This window comes from Somniosus microcephalus, unplaced genomic scaffold (assembly GCF_052327205.1).
Source record: "Somniosus microcephalus isolate GS21.2 unplaced genomic scaffold, FLI_Smic_1.0 unresolved_chr2, whole genome shotgun sequence".
NCBI classification, from domain to species: Eukaryota; Metazoa; Chordata; class Chondrichthyes; order Squaliformes; family Somniosidae; genus Somniosus; species Somniosus microcephalus.
Genome location: NW_028225180.1, coordinates 72,374,299 through 72,394,744, shown reverse-complemented (window position 1 = coordinate 72,394,744; position 20,446 = coordinate 72,374,299). Strand labels below are relative to the sequence as shown.

General features: G+C 51.9%; 1 protein-coding gene across 1 annotated transcript in view; it reads left to right on the top strand.

Annotated features, from left to right (window-relative positions):
* LOC147092806 (protein cornichon homolog 2-like) overlaps nt 1-20,446 on the top strand; it is a 275,393-nt gene that overhangs the window by 177,601 nt on the left and 77,346 nt on the right. The window contains exon 2 of the mRNA XM_085975690.1: nt 18,649-18,717. Coding sequence (XP_085831816.1) covers nt 18,649-18,717 — 69 coding nt within the window. The remainder of the gene's footprint in view (nt 1-18,648; nt 18,718-20,446) is intronic.

Genomic DNA, 20,446 nt, shown 5'->3' with positions numbered 1-20,446 from the left:
TCAGTGTAGGAGCAGCTTTACTCTGTATCTAACCCGTGCTGTACCTGCACTGGGAGTGTTTGATGGGGTAGTGTAGTGGGAGCTTTACTCTGTATCTAACCCGTGCTGTACCTGCCCTAGGAGTGTTTGATGGGACAGTGTAGGGGCAGCTTTACTCTGTATCTAACCCGTGCTGTATCTGCCTTGGGATTGTTTGATGGGACAATGTACAGGGAGCTTTACTCTGTATCTAACCCGGGCTGTACCTGCCCTGGGAGTGTTTGATGGGACAGTTTACAGGGAGCTTTACTCTGCATCTAATCCGTGCTGTACCTCCCCTGGGAGTGTTTGTTGGGACAGTATAGACCAGGCTTTACTCTGTATCTAACCCGTGCTGTACCTGCCCTGGAAGTGTTTGATGGGACAGTGTAGAGGGAGATTCACTTTGTATCTATCATTGTGCTGTCCCTGCCATGGGAGTGTTCTGTGGGACAGTGTAGAGGGAGCTTTTTCTGTATCTATCCCATGCTGTACCTGTTCTGGGAGTGTTTGACGGGACAGTGTACAAGGAGATTTACTCTGTATCTAACCAGTGCTGTACCTGCCCTGGGAGTGTTTGATGGGACAGTGTAGAGGAAGCTTCACTCTGTATCTATCCCGTGCTGTACCTGCCCTGGGTGTGTTTCATGGGACTCTGTAGCGGGAGTTTTACTCTGTATCTAGTCCGTGCTGTACCTGGTCTGGGAGTGTTTGACGGGACAGCGTAGAAGGAGCTTTACTCTGTATCTAAACCGTGCTGTTCCTGCCCTGGGAGTGTTTAAGGGCTCAGTGTAGAGGGAGATTTATTCTGTATCTAATCCTTGCTGTACCTGCCCTGGGTGTGTTTGATGGGACAGTTTAGAGGGAGATTTACTCTGTACCTAATCCGTGCTGTGTCTGCCCTGGGAGTGTTTGATGGCGACAGTGTAGATGGAGCTTGACTCTGTATCTAAACAATGCTGTAGTTGTCCTTGGTGTGTTTGACGGGACAATGTAGAGGTAGCTTTACTCTGTATCTAAGATGTGCTATACCTGCCCTGTGAGTGTTTGGTGGGACAGTGTCGAGTGAACTTTACTCTGTATCTAACCCGTGCTGTAGCTGCCCTGGGATTGTTTGATGGGACAGTGTAGAGGGAGCTTTACTCTGTATCTAACCCGTGCCGTATCTGCCCTGGGAATGTTTGATGTGTCAGTGTAGAAGCAGCTTTACTCTGTATCTAACCCGTGCTGTACCTGCCCTGGGAGTGTTTGATGGGGTACGTGCTGTACCTGCCCTGGGAGTGTTTGATGGGGTAGTGTAGGGGGAGCTTTACTCTATATCTAACCCGTGCTGTACCCGCCCTGGGAGTGTTTGATGGGACAGTGTAGGGGCAACTTTACTCTGTATCTAACCCGTGCTGTACCTGCCGTGGGATTGTTTGATGGGACAGTGAACAGGGAGCTTTACTCTGTATCGAACCTGTTCTGTACCTGCCCTGGGAGTGGTTGATAGGATAGTGCAGAGGGAGATTCACTCTGTATCTAACCCGTGCTGTAACTGACCTGGGAGTGTTTGATGTGACAGTTTACAGGGAGCTTTACTCTGTATCTAATCCGTGCTGTACCTCCCCTGGGAGTGTTTGTTGGGACACTATAGACCAGGCTTTACTCTGTCTCTAACTCACGTTGTACCTGCCCTGGAAGTGTATGATGGACAGTATAGAGGAAGCTTCACACTGTATCTAACCCGTGCTTTACCTACCCTGGGAGTGTTTCATAGGAAAGGGCAGAGGGCGCTTTACTCTGTATCTAACCCGTGCTGTACCTGCCCTGGGAGTGTTTGATGGGACAGTGTAGAGGGAGCTTTACTCTGTATCTAACGCGTGCTGTACCTGCCCTGGGAGTGTTTGATGGGACAGTGCAGAGCGAGCTTCTCTCTGTATCTACCCTGTGCTGTACCTGCCCTGGGAGTGTTTGATGGGACATGGCAGAGGGAAGTTTACTCTGTATCTAACCCATGCTGTACCTGCCCTGGGAGTGTTTGGTGGAACAGTGTAGAGGGAGCTTGACTCTGTAGCTAACCTGTGCTGTACCTGCCCTGGGAGTGTTTGACAGGACAGTCTGGAGGACGCTTTACGCTGTATCTGACCCGTGCTGTACCTGCCCTGGGAGTGTTCGATGGGAAAGTGTAGAGGGAGTTTTACTCTGTATCTAAGCCATGCTGTACTGCCCTGGGAGTATTTGATGGGACAGTGTAGAGCGAGCTTCTCTCTGTATCTACCCCGTGCTGTACCTGGCCTGGGAGTGTTTCATGGGGACAGTGTAGAGGGAGCTTTACCCTGTATCGCACCCATGCTGTACCTGACCCGGGCGTGTTTGATGAGAGAGTGTATACTGCGCTTTACTCTGTGTCTATCTCGTGCTGCACCTGCCCTGGGAGTGTTTGATGGGACAGTGTAGGGGCAGCTTTACTCTGTATCTACCCCATGCTGTACCTGCCTTGGGAGTGTTTGATGGGACAGGTTAGAGGGAGCTTTACTCTGTATCTAACCCGTTCTGTACCTGCCCTGGGAGTGTTGGATGGGCCAGTGTCGGGGCAGCTTTATTCTGTATCTACCCCATGCTGTACCTGCCCTGGGAGTGTTTGATGGGACAGTTTAGAGGGAGCTTTACTCTGTATCTAACCCGTGCTGTACCTGCCCTGGGAGTGTTTGATGGGAAAGTGTAGAGGGAGTTTTACTCTGTATCTAAGCCGTGCTGTACCTGCCCTGGGAGTGTTTGATGGGACAGTGTATAGCGAGCTTCTCTCTGTATCTACCCCGTGCTGTACCTGCCCTGGGAGTGTTTCATGGGGACAGTGTAGAGGGAGCTTTACCCTGTATCGCACCCATGCTGTACCTGACCTGGGCGTGTTTGATGAGATTGTGTATACTGCGCTTTACTCTGTGTCTATCTTGTGCTGCACCTGCCCTGGGAGTGTTTGATGGGACAGCGCAGAGGGAAATTTACTCTGTATCTAACCCGTGCTGTACCTGCCCTGGGAATGTTTCATAGGACAGTGTAGAGGGAGCTTTATTCTGTATCTTACCCGTGCTGTACCTGCCCTGGGAGTATTTGATGGGACAGTGTAGAGCGAGCTTCTCTCTGTACCTACCCCATGCTGTACCTGCCCTGGGAGTATTTCATGGGGACAGTGTAGAGGGAGCTTTACCCTGTATCGCACCCATGCTGTACCTGACCCGGGCGTGTTTGATGAGAGAGTGTATACTGCGCTTTACTCTGTGTCTATCTCGTGCTGCACCTGCCCTGGGAGTGTTTGATGGGACAGTGTAGAGGAGGATTCACTCTGTATCTAACCCGTGCAGCACCTGCCCTGGGAATGTTTCATGGGACAGTGTAGAGGGAGCTTTATTCTGTATCTAACCCGTGCTGTACCTGGTCTGGGAGTGTTTGACGGGACAGTGGAGAAGGAGATTTACTCTCTATCTAACCCGTGCTGCACCTTCCCTGGGAGTGTTTGATGGACAGTGTACAGGAAGCTTCACTCTGTATCTATCCCGTGCTGTACCTGCCCTGGGAGTGTTTGATGGGACAGTGTAGAGGAAGCTTTACTCTGTGTCTAGCCCGTGCTGTACCTGCCCTGGCAGTGTTTGATGGGACAGTGTAGAGCGAGCTTCTCTCTGTACCTACCCTGTGCTGTACCTGCCCTGGGAGTGTTTGATGGGACAGTGCATAGGGAACTTTACTCTGTATCTAACCCGTGCTGTACCTGCCCTGGGAGTGTTTGATGGGACAGTGTAGAGGGAGCTTTATTCTGTATCTAACGCTTGCTGTACCTGGTCTGGGAGTGTTTGACGGGACAGTGTAGAAGGAGATTTACTCTGTGTCTAACCCGTGCTGGTCCTGCCCTGGGAGTGTTTGGTGGGACAGTGTAGAGGGAGCTTTACTCTGTATCTAACCCGTGCAGCACCTGTCCTGGGAGTGTTTGATGGGACAGTGTAGAGGGAGCTTTACTCTGTATCCATCCCGTGCTGTACCTGCCCTGGGAGTGTTGGATGGGCCAGTGTTGGGGCAGCTTTACTCTGTATCTACCCCATGCTGTACCTGCCTTGGGAGTGTTTGATGGGACAGTTTAGAGGGAGCTTTACTCTGTATCTAACCCATGCTGTACCTGCCCTGGGAGTGTTTGATGGGAAAGTGTAGAGGGAGTTTTACTCTGTATCTAAGCCGTGCTGTACCTGCCCTGCGAGTGTTTCATGGGGACAGTGTAGAGGGAGCTTTACCCTGTATCGCACCCATGCTGTACCTGACCTGGGCGTGTTTGATGAGAAAGTGTATACTGCGCTTTACTCTGTGTCTATCTCGTGCTGCACCTGCCCTGGGAGTGTTTGATGGGACAGTGTAGAGGAGGATTCACTCTGTATCTAACCCGTGCTGTACCTCCCCTGGGAGTGTTTGATGGGACAGTGCAGACGGAAATTTACTCTGTATCTAACCCGTGCTGTACCTGCCCTGGGAATGTTTCATGGGACAGTGTAGAGGGAGCTTTATTCTGTATCTAACCCGTGCTGTACCTGGTCTGGAAGTTTTTGACGGGACAGTGTAGAGGGAGCTTGACTCTGTATCTAACCTGTGCTGTACCTGCCCTGGGAGTGTTTGATGGGACAGTGTAGAGGGAGCTTGACTCTGTATCTCACCCGTGCTGTACCTGCCCTGCGAGTGTTTGATGGGACAGTATAGAGGACGCTTTACTCTGTATCTAACCCGTGCTGTACCTGCCCTGGGAGTGTTTGATGGGAAAGTGTAGAGGGAGTTTTACCCTGTTTCTAACCCGTGCTGTACCTGGTCTGGGAGTGTTTGACGGGACAGTGTAGAAGGAGCTTTACTCTGTATCTAACCAGTGCTGTACCTGGTCTGGGAGTGTTTGATGGGGACAGTGTAGAGGGAGCTTTAATCTATATCTAAACAATGCTGTTGCTGTCCTGGGTGTGTTTGATGGGACAATGTAGAGGGAGCTTTACTTTGTATCTAACCTGTGCTGTACCTGCCCTGGGAGTGTTTGATGGACAGTGTACAGGAAGCTTCACTCTGTATCTATCCCGTGCTGTACCTGCCCTGGGAGTGTTTGATGGGACAGTGTAGAGGGAGCTTTACTCTGTGTCTAGCCCGTGCTGTACCTGCCCTGGCAGTGTTTGATGGGACAGTGCAGAGGGAGCTTTACTCTGTATCTAACCCGTGCTGTACCTGGCCTGGGAGTGTTTGACGGGACAGTGTAGAAGGAGCTTTACTCTGTATCTAACCAGTGCTGTACCTGGTCTGGGAGTGTTTGATGGGGACAGTGTAGAGGGAGCTTTACTCTATATCTAAACAATGCTGTTGCTGTCCTGGGTGTGTTTGATGGGACAATGTAGAGGGTGCTTTACTTTGTATCTAACCTGTGCTGTACCTGTCCTGGGTGTGTTTGATGGGACAGTGTCGGGGCAGCTTTACTCTGTATCTAACCTGTGGTGTACCTGCCCTGGGAGTGTTTGATGGGAAAGTGTAGTGGGAGCTTTATTCTGCATCCAGGACGTGCTATACCTGCCCTGTGAGTGTTTGATGGGACAGTGTAGAGTGACCTTTACTCTGTATCTAACCCGTGCTGTAGCTGCCCTGGGAGTGTTTAATGGGACAGTGTAGAGGGAGTTTCACTCTGTATCTAACTCGTGTTGTACCTGGTCTGGGAGTGTTTGATGGGACAGTGTAGAGGGAGCTTTACTCTGTATCTAACCCGTGCTGTACCTGCCCTGGGAGTGTTTAATGGGACAGTGTCGGGGCAGCTTCACTCTGTATCTAACCCATGCTGTACCTGCCCTGGGAGTGTATGATGGGACAGTGTAGAGGGAGCTTTACACTGTATCTAACCTGTGCTCTAGCCTGCCTGTTTATTGCTGGCACCAGGGTAAATGTAGGATCTTGTTCCGTTCTCCATCCCTTCCCTGGAGAGCAACGTTCGCACAAATCAAAAGTAAAAAAGCTACATGAAAGATGGTAACGACGAATTAAGATAGGATTTTAATTGCTGAGGGGACTGGGAGATTTGGAGAATGAATGAGTGTTGTAAAATACATTGAGAGATTGAATAGACTAGGGCTATATTCCCTATCATTTAGAAGAATGTAAGGTGATCTAATTGAAACATATAAAATTCCTAGTGGGTTTGACAGGGTAGATGCTGAGAGGCTGATTCCCCGACTGGGGAGTCTGGAACTCGGGGTCACAGTCTCAGGATAAGGGGTCGGCCATTCAGGACTGAGATGAGGATAAATTTCTTCACTCAGAGGGCGGTGAATCTTTGGAATTCTCTGCCCCAGAGGGCTGCGGAGGCTCAGTCGTTGAGTATATTCAAGACAGAGATCGATAGATTTTTGAATATTAAGGGACTCAAAGGATATGGGGATAGAAACATAGAAACATAGAAGATCAGGCAGGAAAGTGGAGTTGAGGTAGAAGATTAGCCATGATCTTATTGAATGGCGGAGCAGGCTCGAAGGGGAAATTGGCCGACTCCTGCTCCTATTTCTGATGCTCCTGTGTAATTCACAGACAAGAGAGAAAGACAGCGCCTTGCACGAACTCAGGACATCCCAAAGCGCTTTACAGCCAGTGAAGTACTTTTTGAAGTGTGGTCACTGTTGTAATGTAAGAAACACGGCAGCCAATTTGCGCACAGCAAGCTCCCACTAACAGCAATGAGATAATGACCAGATCATTTGTTTTCAGATGTTGGATGAGGGATAAATATTGGCCCAGGACTCCGGGTAGAACTCCCCCTGCTCGTCTTCCAATAGTGGCCGTGGCATCTTTTACATCCACCTGAGAGGGCAGACGGGGCCTCGGGTTTAACGTCTCATCTGAAAGACAGCACCTCTGACAGTGCAGCGCTCCCTCAGTACTGCCCCACCGACAGTGCGGCGCTCCCTCAGTACTGCCCCTCTGACAGTGCGGCGCTCCCTCAGTACTGCCCCTCCGACAGTGCAGCGCTCCCTCAGTGCCGCTCCTCCGACAATGCGGCGCTCCCTCAGTACTGCCCCTCCGACAGTGCAGCACTCCCTCAGTACTGCTCCTCCGACAGTGCGGCGCTCCCTCAGTACTGCCCCTCCGACAGTGCGGCGCTCCCTCAGTACTGCCCCTCCGACAGTGCGGCGCTCCCTCAGTACTGCCCCTCCGACAGTGCGGCGCTCCCTCAGTACTGCCCCTCCGACAGTGCGGCGCTCCCTCAGTACTGCCCCTCTGACAGTGCGGCGCTCCCTCAGTACTGCCCCTCCGACAGTGCGGCGCTCCCTCAGTACTGCCCCTCCGACAGTGCGGCGCTCCCTCAGTACTGCTCCTCCGACAGTGCGGCGCTCCCTCAGTACTGCCCCTCTGACAGTGCGGCGCTCCCTTCGTACTGCACTGGGAGTGTTGGCCTGGATTATGGGCTCAATTTCTAGAGTGGGAATCGAACCCACAACCTTCTGAGGCCGCATTTGCATTCGGTTTGTGTCATAAAAATAACCTCGTAAATAGAAATGGGTGACGTGCCTGCCGCCCATGGGGAGATCCTGGGACACTTTCCTGTCAAGGGAGTCGAACAGAAGTCAGGCTCATTCCCCCAGAGAGTGGGGGAGGTGAGGGAATGTGCTTGAGTCACTTTGCAATGGAAAGAGCCTTTCCCCAGGGTCTCAGCATGAACTGATAAGGTCCTGGGAAGCATAGGCAAGAGGGCTTTCTAATGAGAATTCAGCAAATTTAGGCAGTGTGGCAAGTCAGTGAATCAACGAGGCCAGACTGATAAATTGCTGCAACAACAACAACAACTTGTATTTGTATAAGTATATCGGCCGATCCTCCATCGTCACTGGGTCAAACTCCTGGAACTCCCTCCCTGACAGCACTGTGGGAGCACCTTCACCACACGGACTGCAGCGGTTCAAGAAGGCGGCTCACCACCACCTTCTCGAGGGCAATTAGGGATGGCCAATAAATGCTGGGCCTTGCCAGCGACGCCCACATCCCAGGAATGAATTTAAGAAAAAAAATTGCGCCTTTAACATAGTAAAACATCCCAAGGCGCTTCACAGGAGTATTAAAAGACAAAAGATTTGACACCGAGCCACATAAGGAGATGTTAGGACAGGTGACCAAAAGCTTGCTCTAAGAGGTAGGTTTTAAGGAGCGTCTTAAAGGAGGAAAGAGAGGTAGCGAGGCGGAGAGTTTTAGGCAGGGAATTCCAGAGCTCAGGGCCCAGGCAACAGAAGGCGCGGCCACCAATGGTGGAGCGATTATAATCAGGGATGCTCAAGAAGCCAGAATTGGAGGAGCGCAGAGATCTCGGGGGGTTGTGGGGCTGAAGGTGATTACAGAGATAGGGAGGGGGGCGAGGCCATGGAGGGATTTGAAAACGAGGAGGAGAATTTTAAAATCGAGGCCTTGCTTAAAGGGGAGCCAGTGTAGGTCAGCGAGCAAAGGGGGTGATGGGTGAACAGGACTTGGTGCGAGTTAGGACACGGGGGCAGCAGAGTTTTAGATGACCTGAAGTTTACGGAGGGTGGGATGTAGGAGGCCGGCCAGGAGTGTGTTGGAATAGTCGAGTCTAGAGGTAACAAAGGCATGGATGAGGGTTTCAGCAGCGGATGAGCTGAGGCAGGGGCAGAGACGGGTGATGTTATGGAGGTGGAAATAGGCGGTCTTAGCGGTCTTAGTTATGTTGCGGATATGTGGTCAGAAGCTCATTTCAGGGTCAAATATGACACCAAGGTTGCGAACAGTGTGGTTCAGCCTCAAACAGATTTTAGGGAGAGGGATGGAGTCGGTGGCTCGGGAACGGAGTTTGTGGCGGGGACTGAAAACAATGGCTTCGGTCTTCCCAATATTTAATTGGTGAAAATTTCTGCTCATCCAGAACTGGATATCGGACAAGCAGTCTGACAATTTAGAGACCGTGGAGGGGTCGAGAGAAGAGGTAGTGAGGTAGAACTGGGTGTCATCAGCGTACATGTGGAAACTGATGCTGTGTTTTCGATGATGTCACCGAGGGGCAGCATGTAGATGAGAACTAGGAGGGGGCCAAGGTTAGATCCTTGGGGGACACCAGAGGTAACATTACGGGAGCGGGAATAGAAGCCGTTGCAGGTGATTCTCTGGCTACAATTAGATAGATCAGAATGGAACCATTGCTGTTTAATATCTGATTGAGTCATAGGAACAAAGGAGCAGTAGGGGACGGGAAATGGCCACTTGACTCAACAAAGCCCACCCCTCGAGTCCCCTAACTCTCCCATTGAAGCCCATCCCTCTAGTCAACCAGCTGTCCCATTAAAGCCTATCCCTCTAGTCCTCTAACTCTCCCATCGAAGCCCATCCCTCTAGTCCTCTAACTCTCCCATTGAAGCCCATCCCTCTAGTCAACAAACTCTCCCATCGAAGCCCATCCCTCTAGTCCCCTAACTCTCCCATCGAAGCCCATCCCTCTAGTCAACAAACTCTCCCATCGAAGCCCATCCCTCTAGTCCCCTAACTCTCCCATTGAAGCCCATCCCTCCAGTCAACAAACTCTCCCATTGAAGCCTATCCCTCTAGTCCTCTAACTCTCCCATCGAAGCCCATCCCTCTAGTCCTCTAACTCTCCCATCGAAGCCCATCCCTCTAGTCCTCTAACTCTCCCATCGAAGCCCATCCCTCAAGTCCCCTAACTCTCCCATCGAAGCCCATCCCTCTAGTCCCCTAACTCTCCCATCGAAGCCCATCCCTCTAGTCCTCTAACCCTCCCATCGAAGCCCATCCCTCTAGTCCCCTAACTTCCCATTGAAGCCCATCCCTCTAGTCCTCTAACTCTCCCATTGAAGCCCATCCCTCTAGTCCCCTAACTTCCCATTGAAGCCCATCCCTCTAGTCCCCTAACTTCCCATTGAAGCCCATCCCTCTAGTCCCCTAACTCTCCCATTGAAGCCCATCCCTCTAGTCCTCTAACTCTCCCATTGAAGCCCATCCCTTTAGTCCCCTAACTTCCCATTGAAGCCCACCCCTCTAGTCCCCTAACTTCCCATTGAAGCCCATCCCTTTAGTCCCCTAACTTCCCATTGAAGCCCATCCCTCTAGTCCCCTAACTTCCCATTGAAGCCCATCCCTCTAGTCCCCTAACTTCCCATTGAAGCCCATCCCTCTAGTCCCCTAACTCTCCCATTGAAGCCCATCCCTCTAGTCCCCTAACTCTCCCATTGAAGCCCATCCCTCTAGTCCCCTAACTTCCCATTGAAGCCCATCCCTCTAGTCAACCAGCTGTCCCATTGAAGCCCATCCCTCTAGTCAACATACTCTCCCATTGAAGCCCATCCCTCTAGTCCTCTAACTCTCCCATCGAAGTCCATCCCTCTAGTCCCCTAACTTCCCATTGAAGCCCATCCCTCTAGTCAACCAGCTGTCCCATTGAAGCCCATCCCTCTAGTCAACAAACTCTCCCATTGAAGCCTATCCCTCTAGTCAACAAACTCTCCCATTGAAGCCCATCCCTCTAGTCAACAAACTCTCCCATTGAAGCCCATCCCTCTAGTCCTCTAACTCTCCCATTGAAGTCCATCCCTCTAGTCCCCTAACTTCCCATTGAAGCCCATCCCTCTCGTCAACAAACTCTCCCATTGAAGCCCATCCCTCTAGTCAACAAACTCTCCCATCGAAGCCCATCCCTTTAGTCCCCTAACTTCCCATTGAAGCCCATCTCTCTAGTCCCCTAACTCTCCCATCGAAGCCCATCCCTCTAGTCCCCTAACTTCCCATTGAAGCCCATCCCTCTAGTCAACAAACTCTCCCATTGAAGCCCATCCCTCTAGTTCCCTAACTTCCCATTGAAGCCCATCCCTCGAGTCAACAAACCCTCTCATCGAAGCCCATCCCTCTAGTCCCCTAACTCTGCCATCGAAGCCCATCCCTTTAGCCCCCAAACTCTCCCATCGAAGCCCATCTCTCGAGTCCCTTAACTATCCCATTCAAACCAATGCCACTAGTCCCCTAACTCTCCCACCCCTCAAGTCCCCTAATTCTCCCTGCACAACCTAGCCTTCTAGTCCCCCAACTCTCCCATCAAAGACCATCCCTCTAGAATCCATCTATTTGTTATAAGCCTCCTTTTTCTGTTTCACTTTAATCTCTACATCATTAGTCATCCAGGGAGCTCTAGTTTCCCACTCGTGGGAATGTGTCTACTCTGTACCCGAACCATCTCCTCTTTGAGGGCCTCCTGTTGTTCAATTACTGTCTTGCCTACCAATTTTTGATTCCAATCCACCTGAGCCAGATCCCTTTACAGCTCACTGAGGTTAGCCCTCCTCCAGCTAAGTACTTTTATGCTTGTTTGTTCCTTGTCCTTTTCCATAACTATTCTAAACCTGATATTATGATCACTGTTCCCCAGATGCTCCCCCACTGCAACATGCTCCACTTGCCCCACTTCCACTTCATTCCCAGAACTAGATCCAGCACTGCTTCCTTCCTCGTTGGGCTGGAAACACACTGATCAGAGGGAGAAGGGGGAAAAGCCGCGCCTCAGCTCAGGAATATTAATGGGGACCCAGGAACGCCTTGTGCTGGGTCCGTATCAGAAAGACCTCGGTGAAAAATCAGCACGGGATGGATCACTGCTGGTCCTGCCCTCTCCCCATCTCCCGCCACCCCATTTCCCTTCAAAAGGCTGCACCAAGTTCGAACAATCCCGTCAACAGGCTCCTGGGATTAGAAGTGCTGGAGAAAGTTGTCGGATAAAGACGTGAGGAGTCGTATGTCACCAGGAAATGTTGGAGATGTTAAACTGGAGATAGAAATACCAGATTTACAAAAAAAAGATAAAGGCCTAGAAATTCAGTTGGGCGCGCCAGCCGTTAGCGCCTTAGGAGGAGTAGATCTCAAGCGCTAGGCGCTTAGCGCCCGGGCGCAGCGCGATCTGCGCCTCGCCCCAACTTCAGTACACATTTAGCGCCGGTGCAAAGTCTTAGCGCGCGCCCTGCTGCGCGCGCAGATCATGACGTCATTTACTAGTGCAACGCCCTTTGTGCGCCCCGAACCGGAACTTCACACCATTGTGCGCCAGGCGGCCCTAACGACTGTGAAGTGGAACGGTACACAGCCGAGGCGGGCCGTGGGGAGCGCTAATTAAAGGGCACTTACCCTGCACTATAAAGGCCAGCCATTTTGCAGCATTCACTCTTGTGCAACGGTTTTTTGGAGAGAGACCAAGGAGGAGAGCTTACTGGTTTGGACCAACACTAGGACAGGTATTTTTGGCTCAGGCCAGAGCTTAGCAATTATCTTTGCCTTCATTGAGAGCTCAGTGTTTGCCAGCATATAATGGGGGCTGCATTGGGTGCCAACGCTGACTTTCAGCCTTATGCCAGAAGGGCTTACAGACGCCGTGAGAGAGTGGCAGCCCTGGCTAGACGCAGAGGGGGCAACAGGCGTCGCCAACTGAGGCCTTACCCACGCAGGGTATACCGCCAGCAGACCTCCTATCTGACCACGTCTGCCGCGATGTGTGTTAGGAGGCTGCGATTCCGAAGGGAGGTGGTTGCAGACATCTGCCAGCTGTTTCACAGAGATCTGCAGCCACAGCTGATGCGCAGGACGTCTCTGTCGGTGGCAGTGAAGGTGACGGTGGCTCTCAACTTCTATGCCACCGGCTCCTTCCAATCCGCTGCTGGGGACATCGCTAACATCTCCCAGTTCGCCGTGCATTGCTGCATCCGCCAGGTGACCGAAGCCCTTTTCAGAAGGAGACATCAATTCATCTCCTTCCCCATGACCCTGGAGAAGCAGCAGCAGTGTGCAGTGGGATTTGCAAGAATAGCGGGCTTCCCCGTGGTGCAGGGCGCCATTGACTGCACGCATGTGGCTTTGCGGGCACCTCTGGAGCATGCCGAGGATTACCGCAACCGGAAGGGCTACCATTCCCTCAACGTACAGCTGGTGTGTGACCACAGGCAGCGCATCCTAGCTGTCAATGCCCGCTTTCCAGGCAGCAGCCACGATGCCTTTATCCTGCGACAGACAACTGTGGCTGACATGTTCCAGGCACAGCCTCACCCAAGAGGATGGCTTATTGGAGACAAAGGCTATCCTTTGTGTACCTGGCTCATGACCCCGCTCCGTGCGCCCACAACCCCTGCTGAAGAGGCATACAACGAGAGCCATCAAGCGACTAGGAACATCATAGAACAAACAATCGGCGTCCTCAAGCAACGGTTCCGCTGTCTTGATCACTCCGGGGGAGCCCTCCAGTATTCGCAGGAGCGAGTCTCCCAATTCGTCGTCGTTTGCTGCATGCTGCACAACCTGGCTATCTGCAGGACTCAGGCACTGCCACCTCACGTTGGACCCCCACCTCAGGAGGAGGAGCAGGAGGAGCATGAGGAGGAGGACGAGGAGTACCAGCCCAGGAGGGAGGCAGAAGGTCCAAGGGCCGCCCGTTGGCGGCTTATTGAACGTCACTTCTAGGCCCCCTGTCAGGGAATGGCTTGTGCCAATGAAAGAACATGATTGCAGCCGCTCCGCAAGCCCTCAGCCGGTTAAGGCAACAAACACTTCAAAGATCAAACATGGACAATGTTAATAAATAAAATGCTTTATTGTACAAACTCAGGGCCCTTCTCACATGAAAACCAAAAACAGACGAAACCCCCAAAAAACACTCAAACACATTACTCGCTCCCACAACCTGGAGAGGATTAACAAAACAGTGCAACTAAAATGGCCGTCATCCTCGGCCTTCGTAAAAAACAAACATCACATCCTCGGCCTTCAAAAAACAAACATCCAATTCTCGGCCTCAAAAAACAAACACCCAATTTTCGGCCTCAAAAAACAAACACAACTGGCCACACATTCGACTTTTTGGCCCGCTGGGGCGATGCCTTGGCCATCTTTGTGTGGCCCCTGCCCGCCCTGCTGCTCCTCCTCAAAGTAAGGCCATTGGCTGCTGCAAGGCTGGGGGCAGGCTCCAGAGGGGCACATGTCGTGACGGCAGATGCCCTTGGGGGTCGGCCTAGTCGAGGTCTGGCCGTCGAGCGGGCGGCTGTTGAATGCTGCAGCTGTGGCTGGCCAGCATCAGTCGCTGCAGCAGCTCCTGGCAGCTCCACTGGGGGAGTGGCAGTGGCGGCTGGAGGAATGGGGGCAAGCTGGTGGATGGCAGGCGCTCGCTGGTCGCCTGAGACACTGGCACTCGCCCGGGCCAGCACTGCAGCATGCACACCAATCTGCCGAGGGACAGACCGCTGTGCTGCTGCAGCGCGCCGGGTGCCCTGGCGATGCCTGGCTGACACAGCGAGTGTGGCAGCAGTGAGTGCCCGTGTTGACCTGTTCAGTGACCTCATCAGAGCACCCAGTGACTGCACGGCACTACTGATCAGCTGCCCACTCGCTGCCTGAGCTGCCCCGAATGCCGCCCGACTCGCTGCCTGCTCTGCCCCGAATTCCGCCAAACTGATGGCCTGTGAGGCCCCGACGTCGGTGACACTCCGAGAGAGGGACTCGATGGCCTCAGGCAACCGTGCCACTACCCCCATGAGCTCCGTGTGCCGGCGCTCCGAGTCCGCGGACAAGTCCTCGAGGTGTTCCATCTCCTCAGCGAAGACCATCTCCGGACTGGAGGCCGGACTCTCCCTCTGGGGAGAAGGCCGCCGAGCTGGCCGACCCTTCCTGCGTTGCTGGACGCCGCTGGGCCCAGCAATTGGACTCCCCTCCGACCCTTCCCCCCTCTGGGGAGAAGGCCGCTGAGCTTCCACCCACCTCCCGCGTTTCTGCAGGCCGCAGGTCCCATGAGCTCCCCTCCCCTCCGACACTTCCGCCACGCTCCCCTCCAGGGAAGACGTGTCCCCTACATTCGCATGGGTTGCCGCGGATGAGGGTTCCCCTGATGGGCCGCCTTCCTCTTGCTCCTCCTCCTCCTCCTCTTCTGAGGGGCTGTCACTGGCAAGTTCAGGGACCTCCTCCTCACCATCTGAAAGCAGGAAGGCACAAGAGTAGCTTTAGAGTGAGGAGAGGACGTCAGCGAGGGATGCATGAGTGGTGGCATTCAGCGCATTGGTCGGACAGTGGCAAAGGATGTAGATCTGATGCGCAAGTGGGACGAGAGAGGTCCAAACGTTGATGTCCTTACCATTGGTGCCCAGAACAGGGTCGGCATCTCCACATGCAACGGGGCCAATCACCCGGGCACCCATGATGCGCTCCACGCGATGTTGCAGCTCGGTGAGCGGCTGGATCTGGGGTCGGCCTCCCCCGGTCGCAGTCCGGCTCTTCCTATTATTGGCCAGCTTGGCCTGCAAGAGAAAGGACGGCCTCTAAGTAGTGTGTAGCCCTGATCTTGTGTGCACTGCCTCCCATGGTGGAATAGCCTGGCCAGTGTGTAGCCCTGATCTTGTGTGCACTGCCTCCCATGGTGGAATAGCCTGGCCAGTGTGTCGCCCTGATCTTGTGTGCACTGCCTCCCATGGTGGAATAGCTTGGCCAGTGTGTTAAGTGCAGAATGTGCAATTGATGTTCATGCCTGTCCCATAGCTGCTGGATGAGGGCTGGCCATTAGGGCTTTCAGGTCCCTTTGCCCATAATGTGAGGTGCACATGCAAGGATGAGGAGGACACTGGAAAGGGTACTCACCCTGACAATCCGAGTGAGGTCATTAAATTTTTTGCGGCATTGGACACCGCTCCTGGGGACCTCGCTGTTGGCTGACACCTTGCTGGCGACATGCCTCCAGGCTCTCCGGTAGATGCGGACCGGCGCCTTCCTGCCATTGTCCGGGTACAAAAGATGGCGCCTCTTCTCCACACCACCAACCAGCATACTCAGATCACGCTCTGAGAAGCGCTGCGCTCGTTCACGGCCCTTCTGCATGGCTTCAGGCGCTATTTGGGTCCAGCAGCAGTGTTCAGGCCTAGCTGGAGGGCTCCACTATCCAGGGCGTGGCAGCAGACCAAGTCGACCCTTCCCCCTTAAGAGCTGGCCGGCGCCAGGGTGTCTGCTGTCAATCACGAGATGGCCGCACCTGCGCTGCGCCCGGCCTCGGCGCTCTCGCTCAGCACCTCCGGCTTAGTGCCTAAAGAGAGGCGTGCAGCGCCAGTTTTAGCGCTCGAGCAAACTCTTAGGGCGAAGCTAATGCATATCGGAGAAGTGGCCTCGATTTGGCGGCGGGCGAAAACTTTAGCGGCCGCCCGACTTTACCACCCCAAAAGTGGCTACATTGAATTTCTAGGCCAAAGTTTTTATATGTACAGTCTCAGATACCTAACAGGTGAAGCAGTCTCCAGGGATCTGAGCCATGGATTGATTAGAATTAACAGCCTGATAGTTAAACACGGGGATCATTAGAGACACAGATTAGGCCGTGGATGGGAAGGGGTTTGGGTCCATTGGGATTGTGTACAATGGGAGTGAATAGGAAGGGGTTTGGTCCATTGGGATTGTGTACAATGGGAGTGAATGGGAAGGGGTTTGGTCCATTGGGATTGTGTACAATGGGAGTGAATGGGAAGGGGTTGGTCCATTGGGATTGTGTACAATGGGAGTGAATGGGAAGGGGTTTGGTCCATTGGGATTGTGTACAATGGGAGTGAATGGGAAGGGGTTTGTTCCATTGGGATTGTGTACAATGGGAGTGAATGGGAAGGGGTTTGGTCCATTGGGATTGTGTACAATGGGAGTGAATAGGAAGGGGTTTGGTCCATTGGGATTGTGTACAATGGGAGTGAATGGGAAGGGGTTTGGTCCATTGGGATTGTGTACAATGGGAGTGAATGGGAAGGGGTTTGGTCCATTGGGATTGTGTACAATGGGAGTGAATGGGAAGGGGTTTGGTCCATTGGGATTCTGTACAATGGGAGTGAATGAGAAGGGGTTTGATCCATTGGGATTCTGTACAATGGGAGTGAATGGGAAGGGGTTTGGTCCATTGGGATTGTGTACAATGGGAGTGAATAGGAAGGGGTTTGGTCCATTGGGATTGTGTACAATGGGAGTGAATGAGAAGGGGTTTGATCCATTGGGATTCTGTACAATGGGAGTGAATGGGAAGGGGTTTGGTCCATTAGGATTGTGTACAATGGGAGTGAATAGGAAGGGGTTTGGTCCATTAGGATTGTGTACAATGGGAGTGAATGAGAAGGGGTTTGATCCATTGGGATTCTGTACAATGGGAGTGAATGAGAAGGGGTTTGATCCATTGGGATTCTGTACAATGGGAGTGAATGAGAAGGGGTTTGATCCATTGGGATTGTGTACAATGGGAGTGAATGGGAAGGGGTTTGGGTCCATTGGGATTGTGTACAATGGGAGTGAATGGGAAGGGGTTTGGTCCATTGGGATTGTGTACAATGGGAGTGAATGGGAAGGGGTTTGGTCCATTGGGATTGTGTACAATGGGAGTGAATAGGAAGGGGTTTGGTCCATTAGGATTGTGTAGAATGGGAGTGAATGAGAAGGGGTTTGATCCATTGGGATTCTGTACAATGGGAGTGAATGGGAAGGGGTTTGGTCCATTGGGATTGTGTACAATGGGAGTGAATAGGAAGGGGTTTGGTCCATTAGGATTGTGTACAATGGGAGTGAATGAGAAGGGGTTTGATCCATTGGGATTCTGTACAATGGGAGTGAATGAGAAGGGGTTTGATCCATTGGGATTCTGTACAATGGGAGTGAATGAGAAGGGGTTTGATCCATTGGGATTCTGTACAATGGGAGTGAATGGGAAGGGGTTTGGGTCCATTGGGATTGTGTACAATGGGAGTGAATGGGAAGGGGTTTGGTCCATTGGGATTGTGTACAATGGGAGTGAATGGGAAGGGGTTTGGTCCATTGGGATTGTGTACAATGGGAGTGAATGGGAAGGGGTTTGGGTCCATTGGGATTGTGTACAATGGGAGTGAATGGGAAGGGGTGTCATCCATTGGGATTGTGTACCATGGGAGTGAATGGGAAGGGGTTTGTTCCATTGGCATTCCGTACAGGTGGAGTGAATGTCCCCGAGAGGACCTGAAGGCATGGAATATCAACTGTCTATGGGGCTGGATGAAGTCCAGGCCGGGTAGGGATGGCAGTTTCCTGTCACTGAAGGGTGTCACTGACCCAGTTGGGTTTTTAAGAAGTTGATCATTTTTTCCCAACAAATTTCCAAATTTATTGAATTCACTTTCACAATTTGCCACAATGGGATTTGTGTTCAGGATCCCACGATCACCATTCCAAACCACGAGGCTACTGTGCCCTGAATGGTTGGAGTGCCCAGCCAGTCACTGAGGGAGCCTGCCTTCGTCACGCCCATTTCTCCAGGTTTGACCTCCACCAGTGACCCCTCTTGACCCCCTGGCTTTCCCACCTTTTTCTGTGGGAGAGTGCAGAGGTCATGGTGGCCTGGCCGAGGCTGAAGACCCCACGTGAGAGGGAAGCGTAGGAATGGATCTGTGTCAGACTCACACTGTGATGTAACAGCGGTAAATTACATCACTTCGACAAGACCCCCTCGAAGGGCAGAGAAGCCCCTGGGTGGAACTGGCGCCGGTGACTATCCAGAATCTATGGCAGATGAGTGAGGTCTCAAGGCAATATCGCCATGCATCCGCCTGTTAATCACACTCTCTCTTTTCTCTGTTACAGATCATTGCTTTTGATGAACTAAGGACGGACTTCAAGAACCCCATTGACCAGTGTAATCCCATCCGAGCAGTAAGTATTAACCTTTCTGATTGATGATGAGCTCCGGCTGTCCAACAATCTTCTGTTAGAAAGGGAAGAGGTTTGAGCCCATTGGGATTGTGTACAATGGGAGTGAATGGGAAGGGGTTTGGTCCATTGGGATTGTGTACAATGGGAGTGACTGGGAAGGGGTTTGGTCCATTGGGATTGTGTACAATGGGAGTGAATGGGAATGGGTTTGGTCCATTGGGATTGTGTACAATGGGAGTGAATGAGAAGGGGTTTGGACCATTGGGATTGTGTACAATGGGAGTGAATGGGAAGGGGTTTGGTCCATTGGGATTGTGTACAATGGGAGTGAATGGGAAGGGGTCTGGTCCATTGGGATTGTGTACAATGGGAGTGAATGAGAAGGGGTTTGGGTCCATTGGGATTGTGTACAATGGGAGTGAATGGGAAGGGGTTTGGTCCATTGGGATTCTATACAATGGGAGTGAATGGGAAGGGGTTTGGTCCATTGGGATTGTGTACAATGGGAGTGAATGGGAACGGGTTTGGTCGTTTGGGATTGTGTCCAATGGGAGTGAATGGGAAGGGGTTTGGTCCATTGGGATTGTGTACAATGGGAGTGAATGGGAAGGGGTTTGGTCCATTGGGATTGTGTACAGTGGGAGTGAATGGGAAGGGGTTTGGTCCATTGGGATTGTGTACTATGGGAGTGAATGGGAATGGGTTTGGTCCATTGGGATTCTATACATTGGGAGTCAATGGGAAGGGGTTTGGTCCATTGGGATTGTGTAAAATGGGAGTGAATGGGAATGGGTTTGGTCCATTGGGATTCTATACAATGGGAGTGAATGGGAAGGGGTTTGGTCCATTGGGATTGTGTACAATGGGAGTGAATGGGAACGGGTTTGGTCGTTTGGGATTGTGTCCAATGGGAGTGAATGGGAAGGGGTTTGGTCCATTGGGATTGTGTACTATGGGAGTGAATGGGAAGGGGTTTGGTCCATTGGGATTCTGTACAATGGGAGTGAATGGGAAGGGGTTTGGACCATTGGGATTGTGTATAATGGGAGTTAATGTGAAGGGGTTTGGTCCTTTGGGATTGTGTACAATGGGAGTGAATGGGAAGGGGTTTGGTCCATTGGGATTCTGTACAGTGGGAGGTTGGCATAAAAATAAAACAAAAAGGGGACTCAACCGTGGCTAAGAAGGGAAATTAGTGATAGCATAAGATCCAAGGAGAGGACATAACAATTGGCCAGAAAAAGCAGTAAACCTGAGGATTGAGAGCAGTTTAGGATTCAGCAAAGGAGGAGAAATGGATTCATTAAGATGGGGAAACTAGAGTATGAGAGTAAGCCTTCAGGGAACATAAAGACTGACTGTAAAAGCTTCTAGAGATATGTGAAGAGAAAAAGATTGGTGAAGTCAAGCGTAGGTCCCTTGCAGTCAGAATCAGGGGAATTTATAATGGGGAACAAAGAAATGGCAGACCAATTAAATACATACTTTGGTTCTGTTTTCACAAAGAAGGACACAAATAACCTCCCAGAGATGTCGGGGAACATAGGGTCTAATGAGAGGGAGGAACTGAATGAAATCAGTATTTGTAGGGAAATGGTATTAGGGAAATTGACAGGATTGAAGGCCGATAAATCACCAGGGCCTGATAATCTACATCCTAGGGGACTTAAGGATGTGGCCCTAGAAATAGTAGATGCATTGCTGGTCATCTTCCAAAATTCTATGGACT